The sequence below is a fragment of the Aotus nancymaae genome, unplaced genomic scaffold (assembly GCF_030222135.1).
Source record: "Aotus nancymaae isolate 86718 unplaced genomic scaffold, 86718_ANA_hifiasm-v0.15.2.pri h1tg000108l, whole genome shotgun sequence".
Taxonomy (NCBI): Eukaryota; Metazoa; Chordata; class Mammalia; order Primates; family Aotidae; genus Aotus; species Aotus nancymaae.
Window position 1 is genome coordinate 17,828,773 of NW_026988523.1, and position 15,754 is coordinate 17,844,526.

The 15,754-nt window shown below is 41.7% G+C and overlaps 2 protein-coding genes across 4 annotated transcripts in view; both read left to right on the top strand.

Moving 5' to 3' along the window:
- Nucleotides 1–15,754, top strand: part of HMCN1 (hemicentin 1) — a 443,485-nt gene that overhangs the window by 51,383 nt on the left and 376,348 nt on the right. The window lies entirely within an intron of this gene.
- Nucleotides 282–1,419, top strand: LOC105711531 (cyclin-dependent kinase 9-like). The gene has a single exon (XM_064370414.1). The coding sequence runs from the start codon at nt 301–303 to the stop codon at nt 1,417–1,419; it is 1,119 nt and encodes a 372-aa protein (XP_064226484.1). The 5' UTR covers nt 282–300.

The window sequence follows — 15,754 nt, forward strand, 5'->3', positions numbered from 1 at the left end:
ATTTACTGAGTCATGAGCTACAGGAGAGAGCAAGCTAAAGTGATTTTTAATTTAGGCAGACCTGCTACTCTCTGGGATCAGTATTTGGGGGTGGGTGGGTGGAAGAGAAAGATCTAGTATATGGGACTTGTAGTTCCTGGGAAGCCAGGGGGAGCCGGAAGTGGCCGTGGAGGCGGAAGTGGCGCAGCCGCGGAGGGGCCTGGAGCGCGGAGGGGCCTGGAGCGCGGAGGGGCCTGGAGCGCGGAGGGGCCTGGAGCGCGGAGGGGCCTGGAGCGCGGCGGCGGTTCGTTGGAGGCGGCCATGGCAAAGCAGTACGACTCGGTTGAGTGCCCCTTTTGTGATGAAGTTACCAAATACGAGAAGCTTGCCAAGATCGGCCAAGGCACCTTCGGGGAGGTGTTTAAGGCCAAGCACCGCAAGACTGGCCAGAAGGTGGCTCTGAAGAAGGTGCTGATGCGAAATAAGAAGGAGGGGTTCCCCATTACAGCCTTGCGGGAGATCAAGATCCTTCAGCTTCTAAAACACGAGAATGTGGTCAACTTGATTGAGATTTGTCGAACCAAAGCTTCCCCCTATAACCACTACAAGGGCAGTATATACCTGGTGTTTGACTTCTGTGAGCATGACCTTGCTGGGCTGTTGAGCAATGTTTTGGTCAAATTCACGCTGTCTGAGATCAAGAGGGTGATGCAGATGCTGCTTAACGGCCTCTACTACATCCACAGGAACAAGATCCTGCACAGGGACCTGAAGGCTGCTAATGTGCTTATCACTCGTGATGGGGTCCTGAAGCTGGCAGACTTTGGGCTGGCCCGGGCCTTCAGCCTGGCCAAGAATAGCCAGCCCAATCGCTACACCAACCGTGTGGTGACACTCTGGTACCGGCCCCCAGAGCTGTTGCTCGGGGAGCGGGACTACGGCCCCCCCATTGACCTGTGGGGTGCTGGGTGCATCATGGCAGAGATGTGGACCCGCAGCCCCATCATGCAGGGCAACACGGAGCAGCACCAGCTCGCCCTCATCAGTCAGCTCTGTGGCTCCATCACTCCTGGGGTGTGGCCAAATGTGGACAAGTATGAGCTGTATGACAAGCTGGAGCTGGTCAAGGGCCAGAAGCGGAAGGTGAAGGACAGGCTGAAGGCCTACGTGCGCGACCCATACGCGCTGGACCTCATCGACAAGCTGCTGGTGCTGGACCCTGCCCAGCGCATCGACAGTGACGACGCCCTCAACCACGACTTCTTCTGGTCTGACCCCATGCCGTCCGACCTCAAGGGCATGCTCTCCACCCACCTGACGTCCATGTTTGAGTACCAGGCACCGCCGCGCCGGAAGGGCAGCCAGATCACCCAGCAGTCCACCCACCAGAGCCGCAATCCCGCCACCACCAACCAGACGGAGTTCGAGCGTATCTTCTGAGGGCTGTTGCTTGCCACTATGGCTGTTGTATTCTGCTATGCGACTTGCATCGTGGAGGCAGTGGGGCATTTGAGTTTGTGTCTCATGCATATTTCGACTTTTCGACGAACACGACTGCGAGCCGTTAGGCCCCGAGCAGGAGACTCGAACCAACATGCTGCTGGAGCTTGCAAGGTCACTTTTCTTTTTTTTTTTTTTTTTTTTTTTTTTTTTTTTTGAGACGGAGTTTCGCTCTTGTTACCCAGGCTGGAGTGCAATGGCGCGATCTCGGCTCACTGCAACCTCCGCCTCCTGGGTTCAGGCAATTCTCCAGCCTCAGCCTCCTGAGTAGCTGGGATTACAGGCACGCACCACCGTGCCCAGCTAATTTTTGTATTTTTAGTAGAGACGGGGTTTCACCGTGTTGACCAGGATGGTCTTGATCTCTTGACCTTGTGATCCACCCGCCTCGGCCTCCCAAAGTGCTGGGATTACAGGCGTGAGCCACCGCGCCCGGCGCAAGGTCACTTTTCAATAGCATGGACTTTGAAGACTTGAGGTTGGTATTAGATTGGGACCACCACCTGCCTCCACCAGCTGCCAAGACTGTGGTTGAGAACCTCCCCAGGACCGTCATCAGAGGCTCTCAGGCTGAGCTCAAGTGCCCCGTGTGTCTTTTGGAATTTGAGGAGGAGGAGACTGCCATTGAGATGCCTTGCCATCACCTTTTCCATTCCAGCTGCATTCTGCCCTGGCTAAGCAAGACAAATTCCTGTCCTTGTGCCGCCATGAGCTGCCCACTGATGATGACACCTATGAAGAGCACAGAGGAGATAAGGCTCGAAAACAGCAGCAGCAGCACCGACTGGAGAACCTCCATGGAGCCATGTACACATGAGGAGGCTGGGGCTGAGCGCCGGCCCTCTGCGTCTTCCTTACAAACCTTGAATCCTCATTAAAGGTTTCTGTACTCACACAAAAAAAAAAAAAATGTAAGGTGATATGCCCAACCTTCTTACAAAGAAAACTGATAGTAAAAATTAATATTACATTAGAATACATTATAGTTTATTTTTGTGGAACATGTAAAACATGTGGAACTTGAAATAGAAAAGATGTACTGTTGGCAGATAAATGCAGAGATCAGTTTTTAAATAAGACACTTTAACCTAAGCATGAGGTTTGGTTGGAGTTTTGCCATATTGTTTAAATTAGCCCTGTAGCCTAGAGGGGGCTTTTACAGGAAGCCATTTTAATTTTCATCCCCTAGACACTGATATTTTCATGAACTGAAGTTAAGTGTCTCAAGGGATAACAGAATATCACTGAAACATTTCCTGAGCTCGCTTGAGCTGTACGTTGGTATGTCCAAATCTGCTCTTAGAAGAATAGAGCTTTTGTTTCATTTTGTGAGGACATAATGTTGTCCCCAAGTGCAATTTTTCTTTTCTTTTCTTTTTTTTTTTATTGCATGTTAGGTTTTGGGGTACATGTGAAAAACATGCAAGGCTGTTGCATAGGTGCACACGTGGTAGCATGATTTGCCGCCTCCCTCCCCCTCACCCACATCCGCAATTTTTCTTTTTAATGGGTTTTTTTTCAAAATTATATTTAGAAACAATTTATTCAGTAAAAATGTTCCATAGTTTGAAGAAATTACAGGAATTTGATTATTATTTGCCTTCTAATATCTATGTAATAAAGTAACAAATTCAAAATATTTAACTAACCCAAGGTTTTCGGAGCAATTAATGTAGCATTTGTCATTACTTTTCTACCACTAAAATCTATAAAGCAATAAAAAAGCAGTCATAAACAATGGTACCTTGTGGAGTATTACTGTGGCTTGACAGACATTTATTTTATTTTCCTAGCTTCGGCAGTTGGGTGAATGGATTTTCTGTTAGTTAAGAAAAGGAACAAGGGTGGAAGGAAGGTGGTGAGAGGAAATAGTGGGCTGTGTGTGCAGCTTGTCAAGTTTCAGGTGGCTTGTGGGCACTCACTAGGAATCACAGAGACCCTGGCAAGTAGGTCCAGGGAGGTTTAACATGAAATGGTATTCACACCTCAGTATACCTCAGGTAACACTGATGTACTTCCTAATTACCATATTCTCACTCTGATATAATGAAGAATGCTTGATTATGTTAATTAGAAAGCATATCATGCACACTGATCCCTTTGCGATTTTGTATGTCAGAAATATCATTATAAATTTTATGCAATAAAAATACTATCGTAAGTTTTACCTAAATTATGCCACAGATTGTAGTAACAATCTGATGAATGACATATGACGTATAAATGAAGAATGACATCTCTACCACGTTTCTGAGTGAAGGCCATTTCTGTGATTGTGGTTGCTGTGATTACATTAGATGTACCTTGTGATGATCTTTCAAAAATTCTAGTGCCTCTGCCCTAGCTGTTTTCAGAGGCAGTTTTATTACCTCTTAGATACTGTGGGCTCAGGCAAAGAACCTCTCTGCTAGTGTCAGAGATAATCTCAAAGTTTACCCCTTACTGGTGCAGTTATTAACTCTATTTTTTCCCCCCATCTCTGGGCTGAAACTGCCAAGTAGTATAGATCCCACCTAAATCTTTCTGTTTAAAAGAGCTTCAGTACTCGAGTGTTTGTCAGATCCCACCTTCCTAGAAGAAGATCTGATCCTGTTCCATTCCTGAGACACTCTCCTTTGGTCAGCTTTGATTGGCACTTGCTAATAGTCAGGGTGTGTGAAACATACACACACCCTACTTACCTCAAAGAAATAGTGATCTGCCCAAACCAAAAAGAGTGAGAACAAAAACTTGCTGCTACAACTAACAAGCCCTTCAAACTACTTTAAAATATGCATCCTTTCATTGTCAAATTTATTGAAAGCACACATTTAACCTATTCGAAGTTTCCACTTCCTAATCAACCCTTCCTGTATTCCTTGTAATAAAGCTACTATTCTCCGACTGTTGCCAACAACATGCTTGTTGCCAAAGCAAACAGTGATTTTGTCAGTCTCATTTTCCTTCTCTTTCCTATAGACTTTGATGCTACTACTGCTCTGTTCTTTCTAAAACATTGTCTTTTATGCTTGGTTTTCATATCACCGCTTTATCCTGAGTAATAAAAGGAGCAGGGCTTTGAGGTCAGACAGACGCAGTTGTGACTCTTACTATCCGCAGATGGGCACCTTATTTAACTGCTGGGTCTCCAGATCATGAAGCACCAAAGGAAAAGTGGAGAGGAAGGACATTTGATGTCACATGGCCTAGAGCAGTGTTTTTCAATGGGGCCTTGTTGGCATTTTGGGTGGAACAGTTTTTCCTTATGAAGGACTCTACTAAGCATTCCAGAATGTTTGGGATCCCTGCCCTCCAGGCACTAATTGCTGACTGCATCCCCCATTATGCCAACCAAAAATGCCTCACACATTCTCCAATGTTCTCTACAGAATGATACTGCCCCGGGTTGAGAGGTTATGATTAACTTTTTCTTCCAAGAGTCCTTAGAATGACATATAAGGCTTAGCTTATTTATTTACTTATTTGTTTATTTATGAGAGACTAATGGTGTCTATAAGGTTCAGCATAATTTATTTCCATTACCCTTGTCACAAAACGTGCACCTCCTATATTATCCTATTTATACTTTTTCAAACTTATTTTTTCTTCACTTCAGGCCTCTAACTTTATTGATGTGGAACTGTTGTATCTAAAAATTTCCTGATCATACTTCGGATTCAGCTGAAACTTGTGGACCCCTAGGTGTCAGAACTTCCTGCTGTGGGCTCCCTTACTACCTACATTTCACATTGAAATGCACAGCTAATTTTCATGTTTATCCCTCTCAGTACACTTGGGAACAGAGATGACTACTTTGTTCATTTCTATTACAGTGGCTGGTACATAGCAGGCCCTCAATAAATATTTGTTGTTATATGAATAAAATAAACTGGAAGGAAAATATGGTAAGATTCAGAAATATTTTAGGTTAAAAAGAAGTAGAAAAGTTTATATTAACTGACTGTGAACTTTGTAGAGTGGTGTGGGTTACACTGACAACTGAATTATTCTAGTTATAGAAAAAGTTGTAATCCCAGCACTTTGGGAGGCTGAGGCAGGTGGATCACTTGAGGCCAGGATTTCGAGACCAGCCTGACTAACATGGTGAAACCCTGTCTCTAGTAAAAATACAAAAAATTAGCTGGGCATAGTGGTGGGCTTCTGTAGGCCCAGCTACTCAGGAGGTTGAGGCAGGAGAATCACTGAACCCAGGAGGCGGAGGTTGCAGTGACCCAAGATTGTGCCATTGCACTCCAGCCTGGGCAACAGAGCAATTCGATCTCAAAAATAAATAAATAGGAGTACTCAGAAAGATTAAATTAATCATAATTACTTCATATATTCACAGTGAGTGATACAATTTTTAACATATTATGAATGTGCAGGACAATCTTAAATAGCTTAAGCAAACCCATGTAAATTCTGATCTTGCAATAGGTGATTTTTCTGTTATTTGTTCTAGGATATGCTTCACCCAGGTGTAGGCCAACAGGAAATTGAAGGTGCTGGTAGGTAGATGGATGAATTTAATAAACATTCATCAAATGCCTACTATCTTCTAAGCAATGAAGGTATAGAGATAAATGAGACAATAAATCTTGCCCTCAAGAAACCATCTAAAGAAGGAAAAAGACATGAATAAATAACTATAATAAATATTCAAAAGACTATAGAGGACATTTTAGAAGGATAACGCTGAAGGTAGTGTGGTAATAAGGTTGGTTGTCTTACCGTGTAAGGAGCCATCATCATGCTAATAACAACAATTATTTGTACTTGAGTGGACCACATAGCATTCATCAGTTTTCTAGCCACAAACTGTATTCCCACTCACAGACTTATGGTAAGTGAAATATTGAGGTAAAGTTTTAATGAACTGACATAAATCATTCACAACTATAAAGAAAACTGGTCAAAACATCCTATTGGTTTTTATTGGTGGCTTAATGCTATTCTCTTTTTAGTAGAAAATAGTTTTCCCAGAATGTCCAGGACAGGAGCTATTTGAATTAATCATATGTTTGGTATTTAAATCTCTCAGCTCCCAAAAGACAGAAGGTCAAAAAATAAGCTTGACCTATTCAGCCCCAGAATCTTCTTTGTGCATTTTTTTTTAAAAAAATAAAATTTAAAAATTCATTTTATGGATTAAGGAATAACATTTATCATGTCTGATTTTTCACAATTAACTCTCTGAAAGCGATTCTTACCTACTAAGATCAAAAATGACAGAATGGTTCCTACTGAGGAGTTCCAGTTAGCTCACAATCGCTTCATGGTGCTCCTTGTGACTGACTGCACCTCATCTTTGTATTTCACGGTTGAGGCTGCTGTGATATCACCTACCAAATACTGGTAGGTCTGTGATCGCCCCCCTATATCACAGCAAACTATGCCAAAATTATTTAAATGAAGGGCTTTAAAAAATGAGTGATTATTATATTGTTTTATAAAAATTTTATAATTGTTATTAATGCAATTTTATAGCAATGCTTTCAGGCTCTAGACTCAAGAACAAACTGTCTAGTGTGTAAGAGGAGCCAGCATTTCATTGGAAGAACAGCTTACAGACAGTTACAGTTCCAACACTTTTTTTTTCTTGGTTTTATGTAGATACGTTCAGGTTACTACAATTGAAGTTAATTCTAGCATGGCTCTGAGGTTTTACAGTTCTTGACATAGTGGTACTATATTAGCTTTCTATTATTACTGTAATAAATTACCATGAATTTAGAGGCTTTAAACAACACTAACTTATTATCTTACAGTTCTAAAGGCCAGAGAGGCAAATATCAAAGTACCAACAGGGATGCTTACCTCCTGGAGGCTAAGGGGTGAATCCACGTCCTCGCCTTTTCCCCACTTTTAGACGTCACTTGCATTCTTCGGTTTTTGGTTCCTTCCTTGCTTCACCCTGGCTTCTGCTTCTGCTGTTAAATCTTCTCTGACTCAACCTTCTTGCCTCACTCTTGTAAGGTCTCTTGTGATTACTTTGGGCTCACTTGGATAATCCAGGATAATCTTCTCATCTCAAGATCCTTAATTTCATTATATTGGCAAAGTTCCTTTTGCCATATGAAGTTACATATTCCCAGGTTCTGGGGTTAGGATGTGGACATCTTCGGGGGCGCCATTATTCTGCCTATCATAGTTACCTTAATATAAAAGTGTCTAAATCATTGAGTTGCTTTAACTAACATTTTAAATGCTGATTAATGTAAAAAGACAATTGATATCAAATATTTAAATTAGTGATTTTTATAACAGGAGATGGGGAGGCATTTAAAGAGTCATCCAGGGTTTTCAGGGGGCATTCTTCAAATAATATGTGCCTCCAGGGAGATTCTGATGTACTTTCCTTGGACGTAAAAGTCGTACTGCTCAGTTGAGAATACTGGAATGTCATATGGAGATGAAATATATGAAGACCTAAAAAATTGTTCAGAACCAGTGAGTTGAGTTATTATTAAGAACTATCAGAAAGTTGAGGCATTAACTGTATTTAGGTAAGTTATATCCATGTATTCCAAAAGCTAATAATTTCTGACTTTAATGGCATTAATTTACCACTGCCAATGCTGTTACTTGATTTCTGGAAAACTTCTTGATAAGTAGAAAGCTCTGGGAAATGTTATGATTTGTTTCAATTATCTAGTGTTTTCTCTCTACTTGATAGATTCTTTTGCTGTTCTGGTTTTCACTTTCTAAAAGGAAAAAAAAAAACGTTTAAAAAACCTCCTTGAAAATAGCAAGAATAACCTAACAAGTCTGTGATTCAGTTATACTCTCAGGCCCAAATTATAAATGTAGCTAAGTTTTGTTGAATATATACAGTGCATTTGTATTTGTCAGGGTTCTCTAGAGGGACAGAACTAATAGGATACACACACACACACGTGGGAGTTTATTAAGGAGTGTTAACTCACACTATCACAAGGTCTCACAATAGGTCATCTGCAAGCTGAGGATCAAGGAAGCCAGTCTGAGTCCCAAAGCTGAAGAACTTGGAGGCCGAAAAAGAAAAAAAAGAAAAAAAATAGAACTTGGAGTTTGATGTTCAAGGGCAGGAAGTATCCAGCACAGGAGAAGGATGTAGACTGGGAGGCTAAGCCAGTTTAGCCTTTTTACATTTTTTTCTGCCTGCTTTATATTCTAGCCACACTGGCAGCTGATTAGATGGTGCCCACCAAGATTAAGGGTGGGTCTGCCTTTCCCAGCCACTGACTCAAATGTTAATCTCCTTTGGCAACACCCTCATTGACACACCCAGGATCAATACTTTGCATCCTTCAATCAAGTTGACACTCGGTATTAACCATCACAACATTGATTAAAATAAACTGTTGTGATAATATTTCCAAAATAGGACTTTTGTAAGGAAAATGAAAGTATTGCCACTATATTTATATATTCTCTGTATATTTGGAGTAGAAATTTTTAGATTAGAACCTCAACATTTGGAATATTTGTATCAGTTATGGAATTGTTTCCATTCCCTGTTAAGATCCACTGTCTATTTCTAGGAGCAGCAGAAGTCTTGGTTTTCCATTGAAGTAACTATGCATGTATCTGTTGCATTAGGAAGAAGTAGGAGTACCTAAGTAAGTGAACTACACACTGGCTTTCACAAAAATGGTTCTACAATTGAGTGTCTAATAGTGGAGTTTTAAAGGTAGAGTGGTCATAGTTGAGCTTGTGAAATTTCTTTCCCAAAGTAATTGGCCACTAGCTGACAGAAGCAATAGTGCCTTTGATTTACTTGTAACTTTCTGTTGCCAACCCAAATATTTCAGTTTCCTAACTGTCCAAGAAATGCACATTTTTATCTTGTTACTTCATATAATCATTGAGTCCTAAAAAAATAAAGAGTCATTTTAAATTCTCTTCCCAAGGGAAACCTTTTTTTCCCAGGAGCTGCATGTTGAGTTGGTTGTATTACAAATCATCAATTTCTGACTGTTGAAATGACCTTCTAGTAACACACAAAATTTGGTGCCCTCATGCCAAGGACGCAACTCAAGAAATTGTGATGAGTGTCTGGGTGCCAAATTCTACTTTACTACTTCTCATAGGAATGTCCTGAGTGTGGGGATCTTTTCTGATTGCCTAAAGTTCTCAGAACAAGACATGACCCATGTTTACATTGATAGGTCATGAAGAGAAGCATGTCTAGAATATAAAAAAGATTTTTCTCACCTCCAGAATGCTAGAAAACATCAGCTTAAAGAATCAAGGTCTTGGGATTTTCCTTTTAAATTGCAACACCGATTTCTTTCTCTTAATGGAGTTTGGTAAAATATACTAAGTAACTTCAATGATGAAGGCCAAGGATCGTGTCTGTCTTGTTCACTGTTACGTCACAAGGTCTAGCACATACTACATAGCAGATACGTGCTAAATGTTTGTTGATCAATGAAATGAATAATCTTATGGTGCCTACCAGAGCTCTGCTACCTTATGTTTTTTAATTTTATTTTAGAGATTTAGGGGGTCAAAGTGCAGTTTTGTTAACATGGATATATTATGTAGAGATAAAGCGTGGGCTATTAGTGTAACCATCACCTGAATAGTGTACATCAGCAGTCCCCAATTTTTTTGGCACCAGGGAATGGTTTTGTAGAAAACAGTTTTTCCATGGATGGTTTGAGGATGAAACTGTTCCACCTCAGAACGTCGAGCATTACTTAGAGTCTTGTAAGGAGCGCACAACCTAGGTCCCTTCCATGCACAATTCACAATAGGGTTTGTGCTCCTATGAGAATCTGATTGCCTCATACATATGACAAGAAGGAATGCTGCTCACCTCCTGCTGTGTTGGGCTACACAGCAGGAGGTGAGGAACATACAGTTCCTGAGAGGCCACGGACTGGTATGGGTCCCGTGGTCTGGGGGTTGGGGACCCCTGGTGTACATTGTACCTGTTAGGCAATTTCTCATCTCTTACCCCCGTTCCACCTTCCCACCTTTCTCAGTTTCCAGTGTCTATTATTCCACTCTCTGTGTCCATGTGTACACATTATTTAGCTTCCACTTGTAAGTGAGAATATGTGGTATTTGACTTTCTGTTTCTGAGTTATTTCACTTACAATAAGGGCCTCCAGTTCCATCTATGTTGCCACAAAAGAAATGATTTAATTCATTTTTTATGGCTGAGTAGTGTTTGTGTGTGTATGTGTGTGTGTGTGTGTACACTCACATATATGCACTCACACTGTACATACATATGTACCCACACTACACATACATATATACATGCACTACATTTTCTTTATCTAGTCAACTATTGATGTACACTTAGGTTGATTCTGTATCTTGGCTGTTGTGAATAGTGCTGCAATAAACATGAGTGCAGATATTCTTTTGATATAATGATTCCTTTTCCTTTGGAAAGATATCAGAAGTGGGATTGCTGCATCAAATGGTAGTTCTATTTTTAGTTCTTTGAAAAATCTCCATACTCTTTTCCATAGAGGTTGTACTACTTTCCATTTCCACCATTAGTGTATACATGTTTCCTTTTCTCTGCATCCTCGACAATATCTGTTATTTGTTGATTTTTTAATAATATTCTTACTGGTGTAAGATGGTATCTCATCATGGTTTTAATTTGCATTTCTCAGATGATTGATGATGTTAAGCATCTTTTCGTGTTTGTTGGCCATTTGTATGTCTTCTTTTGCAAATTGTCTCTTCATGTCCTTTGCCCATTTTTGTTAACGGGGTTGTTTTTTTCTTGTTGAGTTATTTGAGTTCCTTTTAGATTCTGGATATTAGTTCTTCATCAGATGCATAGTTTGCAAATATTTTCTTCCTTTCTAAAAGTTATCTTTTTTTTTGGTTTGTTTTTTGGTTGTTTGCTTTTGAGACTGGGTATTGCTCTGTTGCCCAGGATATAATGCAATGGCACAAATCTCAGATCATTGCAACCTCAGACTTCTGGGTTTAAGCAGTCTTTCTGCCTCAGCTTTCTGATTAGCTGGGACAGGTGTGTGCCACCACATCTGGCTATTTGAGATATATAGAGATGCAATTTCACTATATTGCCCAGGTCTTGAACTCCTGGCCTCAAACAGTCTTCCTACCTTGGCCTCCCAAAGTGCTGAGATTCAAAGCTAATATTGATATGTGAGGTTTTGTTTCTGTCATAATGTTAATTGTTACCTAGTTGCTTTTTGGTCTCATTTTTGTAATTGCTTTAAAAGACTTGTTTTATACTTTCATGTGTTTTTATAATGGTGAGTATTGAACTTTAATTTCAATGTTTAGATGTCTCTTGTGCATTTCTTCTAGGACCAGTCTGGTTGTGATGAGTTTCTTTAGCATTTACTTGTCTGGGAAAGATTTTATTTCTCCTTCTTCTGTGAAGTCTAGTTTAGCAAGGTACAGCATTCATGACTGACAATTTTTTTCTTTAAGAATTCTGGAAGTAAGAAGCTAGTCTCTTCTAGCTCATAAAGTGTCTGCTTAGGAGTCCAATGTTAGTCTGATAGGATTTCCTTTATAGGAAACTAGATGCTTTTCTCTTGCTGATTTTAGGCTGATGACTATATGTCTTGCTCAAGTATTTCTTGCAATGTATTTTCCTGAAGTTCTTTGAGCCTCTTAGATCTGGATGTCTAAATCTCTAGCAAGACTTGGGAAGTTTTTCTCAATTATTTTCATATATATACATATGTGTGTGTGTGCATATATATATATATATTATTGCACTTTAGGTTCTGGGGTACATGTGCAGATCATGCAGGATTATTGCATAGGTACATACATAGCAATGTGGTTCACTGCCTCCATCCCCCCTTCACCTATATCTGGCATTTCTCCCCATGTTATCTCTCCCCAGCCTTGCTACCCTCTGCTGTCCCTCCCCTAGTCCCCCCCAGCAGACCCCAGTATGTGATGCTCCCCTCCCTGTGTCCATGTGTTCTTATTGTTCAATATCCACCTATGAGTGAGAACATGTGGTGTTTGATTTTCTGTTCTTGTGTCAGTTTGCTGAGAATGATGGTTTCCAGATTCATCCGTGTCCCTACAAAGGATATGAACTAATCATTTTTTATGGCTGCATAGTATTCCATGGTTTATATGTGCCACATTTTCTTTGTCCAGTCTATCATTGATGGGCATTTGGGTTGGTTCCAGGTCTTTGCTATTGTAAACAGTGCCACAGTGAACATACGTGTGCATGTGTCTTATTTTCTCAGATAGGTTTTATGAACTCTTTACTTTTTCTTCTCCCTCAGGAATACCTCTGACTCCCAGGTTTGGACATTTTACATACTTCCATGCTACTTGAAAGCTTCATTCATTTAAGAAAAAATTTTTTTTCTTAATATTTGTCTGACTGGGTTAATTCAAAAGACCTTCCTTCAGACTTCGAGATTCTTTCTTCAATGACTTGGTCTAGTCTATTATTAAAACTTTCAACTGTATTTTGTATTTCCTTCAATGAATTTTTTATTTCTAGAAGTTCTAGGTTTTAAAATATATCTGTCTATCTCATTGGTATATTTTTCCTTCATGTTCTAAATTGTTCTTTGGAATTCTTTGTGTTGGTTTTAAACTTTCTCTTGGATCTCATTGAGCTTTTTCAAAATCAGTATTTTAAATTCTATCTGATACTACAAGCATTTCATTTTGATTAGGATTTACTACTAGAGAGTTAGTGTGGTCCTTTGGGGGTGTTGTAACACTTTTTTATACTTTCAGAATTGTTTCTTTGGTTCCTTATCATCTGCATATACTATTTCTTCTTCTTTTGGAATTTAATTTCATTTGGATACAAGTTTTTCCTTTTTAGGATGTGACTATAATATATGTTGTTTAGAGTCTTTTGGCTTTGGTTCTAAGGGTGGTTTTGGTGGCAAAGGCTCTGTATGAATTCCTTGGTTATAGATAACTTCAATGTGGTCACTTTCTTCAAATGCTGGTTGTAGTTGGGATATACTTAGCATGTGGGCAGGCTCATACTCTTCTGCAGAGCTGGGTTGGTGGAAGTCTCAAGAAGCTTATTTTGTTCCCAAGTGCTATGCATTTGTGGCAGCAGATTTTGTATGGAGTTGTGCAGATCAACTTCCAGGCCAGTAAAGGAAGAAACTCTCTGGTACCTTAGGCAGTGGGCTGGTCTGTGGGATGCCCAGTGGCTTGGACTCCATACTCAGCCCCAGAGTGGGGGTTAGGTGTAGCCGGACTAGGAAGACTTTCCTTCAGATCTCCCAATGGCAGACACAAGGACCAGCCCTGATTGTGGGGAGAGGGGCCGGAAGTGCAGGAATGATGTAGACTCTATGATTTCCTAGGTTATAAATGCACTTAGCATGGTAGCTTTCTCAAATGCCCGTTGTAGCGGCAGGCAGGTCAGTGAGCTCAGGGCCTGCTGAGTAGCTGGGATGTTTAGGGGCATGCTGTTGGTTGAGGTGGCACAAAACTTGTCTCCCACCCGAGTACCATGCAATTGTGCCAGCAGATGGTATAATGGGCTGTGCAGGTGACCTCCTGGCCAGTAGGTGTCTATTGCAAGACAGGCAGCTGTGGTAGTAGCAATGGGATTTATGCTTGACCTTTGTTAGCCAGAAATACTGAGATGTCTCAGGTGATGGGTCCCTTCCCATGTTCTGCCACTGAGGTGGGTATCAGGGGCAAAGCTGGATACTGTTGGGTTGGGCACGCCCATGTGCAAGTTCCCCAGTAATGGGTGCAACCATCGGCCCTGATGGGGGTTGGAAGGCAGTTCTCAGGCTGCTGGGGCAACATTCTAGGGAGCAGCAGAGGTGCCTCTACCGTGCCAAAGAGCCCACATGGAGAAAGAGGGGCTGCCCATGGCCCCACAGCCTACACGGTGATAGTGGGACCCACTTAGTTCCCATGCACTTGATCCTGGTGTTGTTTTACCTGTGGCCTGCAGCAGTAGCCAAAACAGTCAGCAGGACCCAAGCTGTCTGTTGACCCATGCTGTCTCAGATGGCAGAATTCCCCCAGGCTGTGAGACTCCCTGTCCAGGACAGAAACTATGGCTCCTAGACCACACCCCTCCTGGTCCATTCTTGTGAAGCCAGCAGGGGGTCACCAAATTCCCACACTGTAGGGTAAATCCATCCCACATTCCCTCGGTTCTGACCATGGGGACACCTTCCCTTGCTCCAGATTAGATTGCAGATCTCACCCTTAAGCTTCTAGACAGTGTTTTATAGTCCTTGGTGAATGTGACTGGGTCAGTGGACTTATCTTCGGGCCCCCTGGGTTCAAGCACAGCTTGTGATTGGGAGGGACAACCTGGTCTACAGGCTTCTAACAGAATGCTCCGGCACAAGCAGTGGCAACTGTGCTGTGGGCCTGCCTCCAGGAAGAGTGTGCTCCCTCTCTGCAGGAACAACTAGGCAGGCAGCTGTGGGGGAGGCAGACAGCTGTGGAAGGAGGCAGGCAGCTGTGGGGCAAGTAGTTTGCTTACACCTTGGTCCCACAGCAGTCTGCAACAGCAGTGGTTGTGTTTGTCTTTGAGGGTGTGAATGTACCTGGCCTTGTTTCTCCCTCCCTCTGGTGGTTTAGCCTCTGGTGGTGGCCCAAGGGTCGGATGCAGAGCTTTAGGGGCTGGGCTGTCAGAATGGTGCCATGCTGGAGCTGTTCAGGGCTCTGAAGTCTGTGGGATTCCACATGAATTTGAGCAAATTCCCTGAGCAGCTCCCTATGTTAGTCAGGAGGCCCATGAGGATTGAGGGGCTCTCCCGCAGCTAGGATTGCAAAAGTTTGTAGCAGGAATATGGAGCCTCAGGGGTCTCTCACCTACCCTTTGCTCATGTCCAGAAGCTTATCCTACCTCCCGGCAGTCTCAGTCAAGCAGGCTGCGTTGCTTCCCTCTTTGCTTTCGGTGCTTCCCTTCGCTTCTCTGTTGGAGTCCAGTGTTCTCCCTTAGATGATCTAGTTGAGGTGTGAATATGTACTCATTATTGAGTTCTTCTCTGTGGAAGAGGTGTGTGCTAGCTGCATCCAGTCAGTCATCTGGAACCCTTTCATCATAATCACCTTATTTCAACTACATGTTGGAAATCACCCAGTCATCTGTTTAGTCATTAGCATTTCCAAGCTATAATTTTCTCATTTGTAAATATGACTAATTATATATGATATAATATTTTATTTTATAGGTTGTTTTGAAGATTAGTGATAAGCACTTAATACACAGGAAACACTTATTAAATGTTAGGCAATATTATAAATATTTATAAATGGAACAACTTCAATTTTAATTTCATGTTTAACTTGTTTTGCAAGTGAATTAGATCTTACACTAGAAATGGGTCTA

Excerpts from the sequence above, each read along its gene's own strand:
- LOC105711531 (XM_064370414.1), top strand. The coding sequence starts at position 301 with ATGGCAAAGCAGTACGACTCGGTTGAGTGCCCCTTTTGTGATGAAGTT.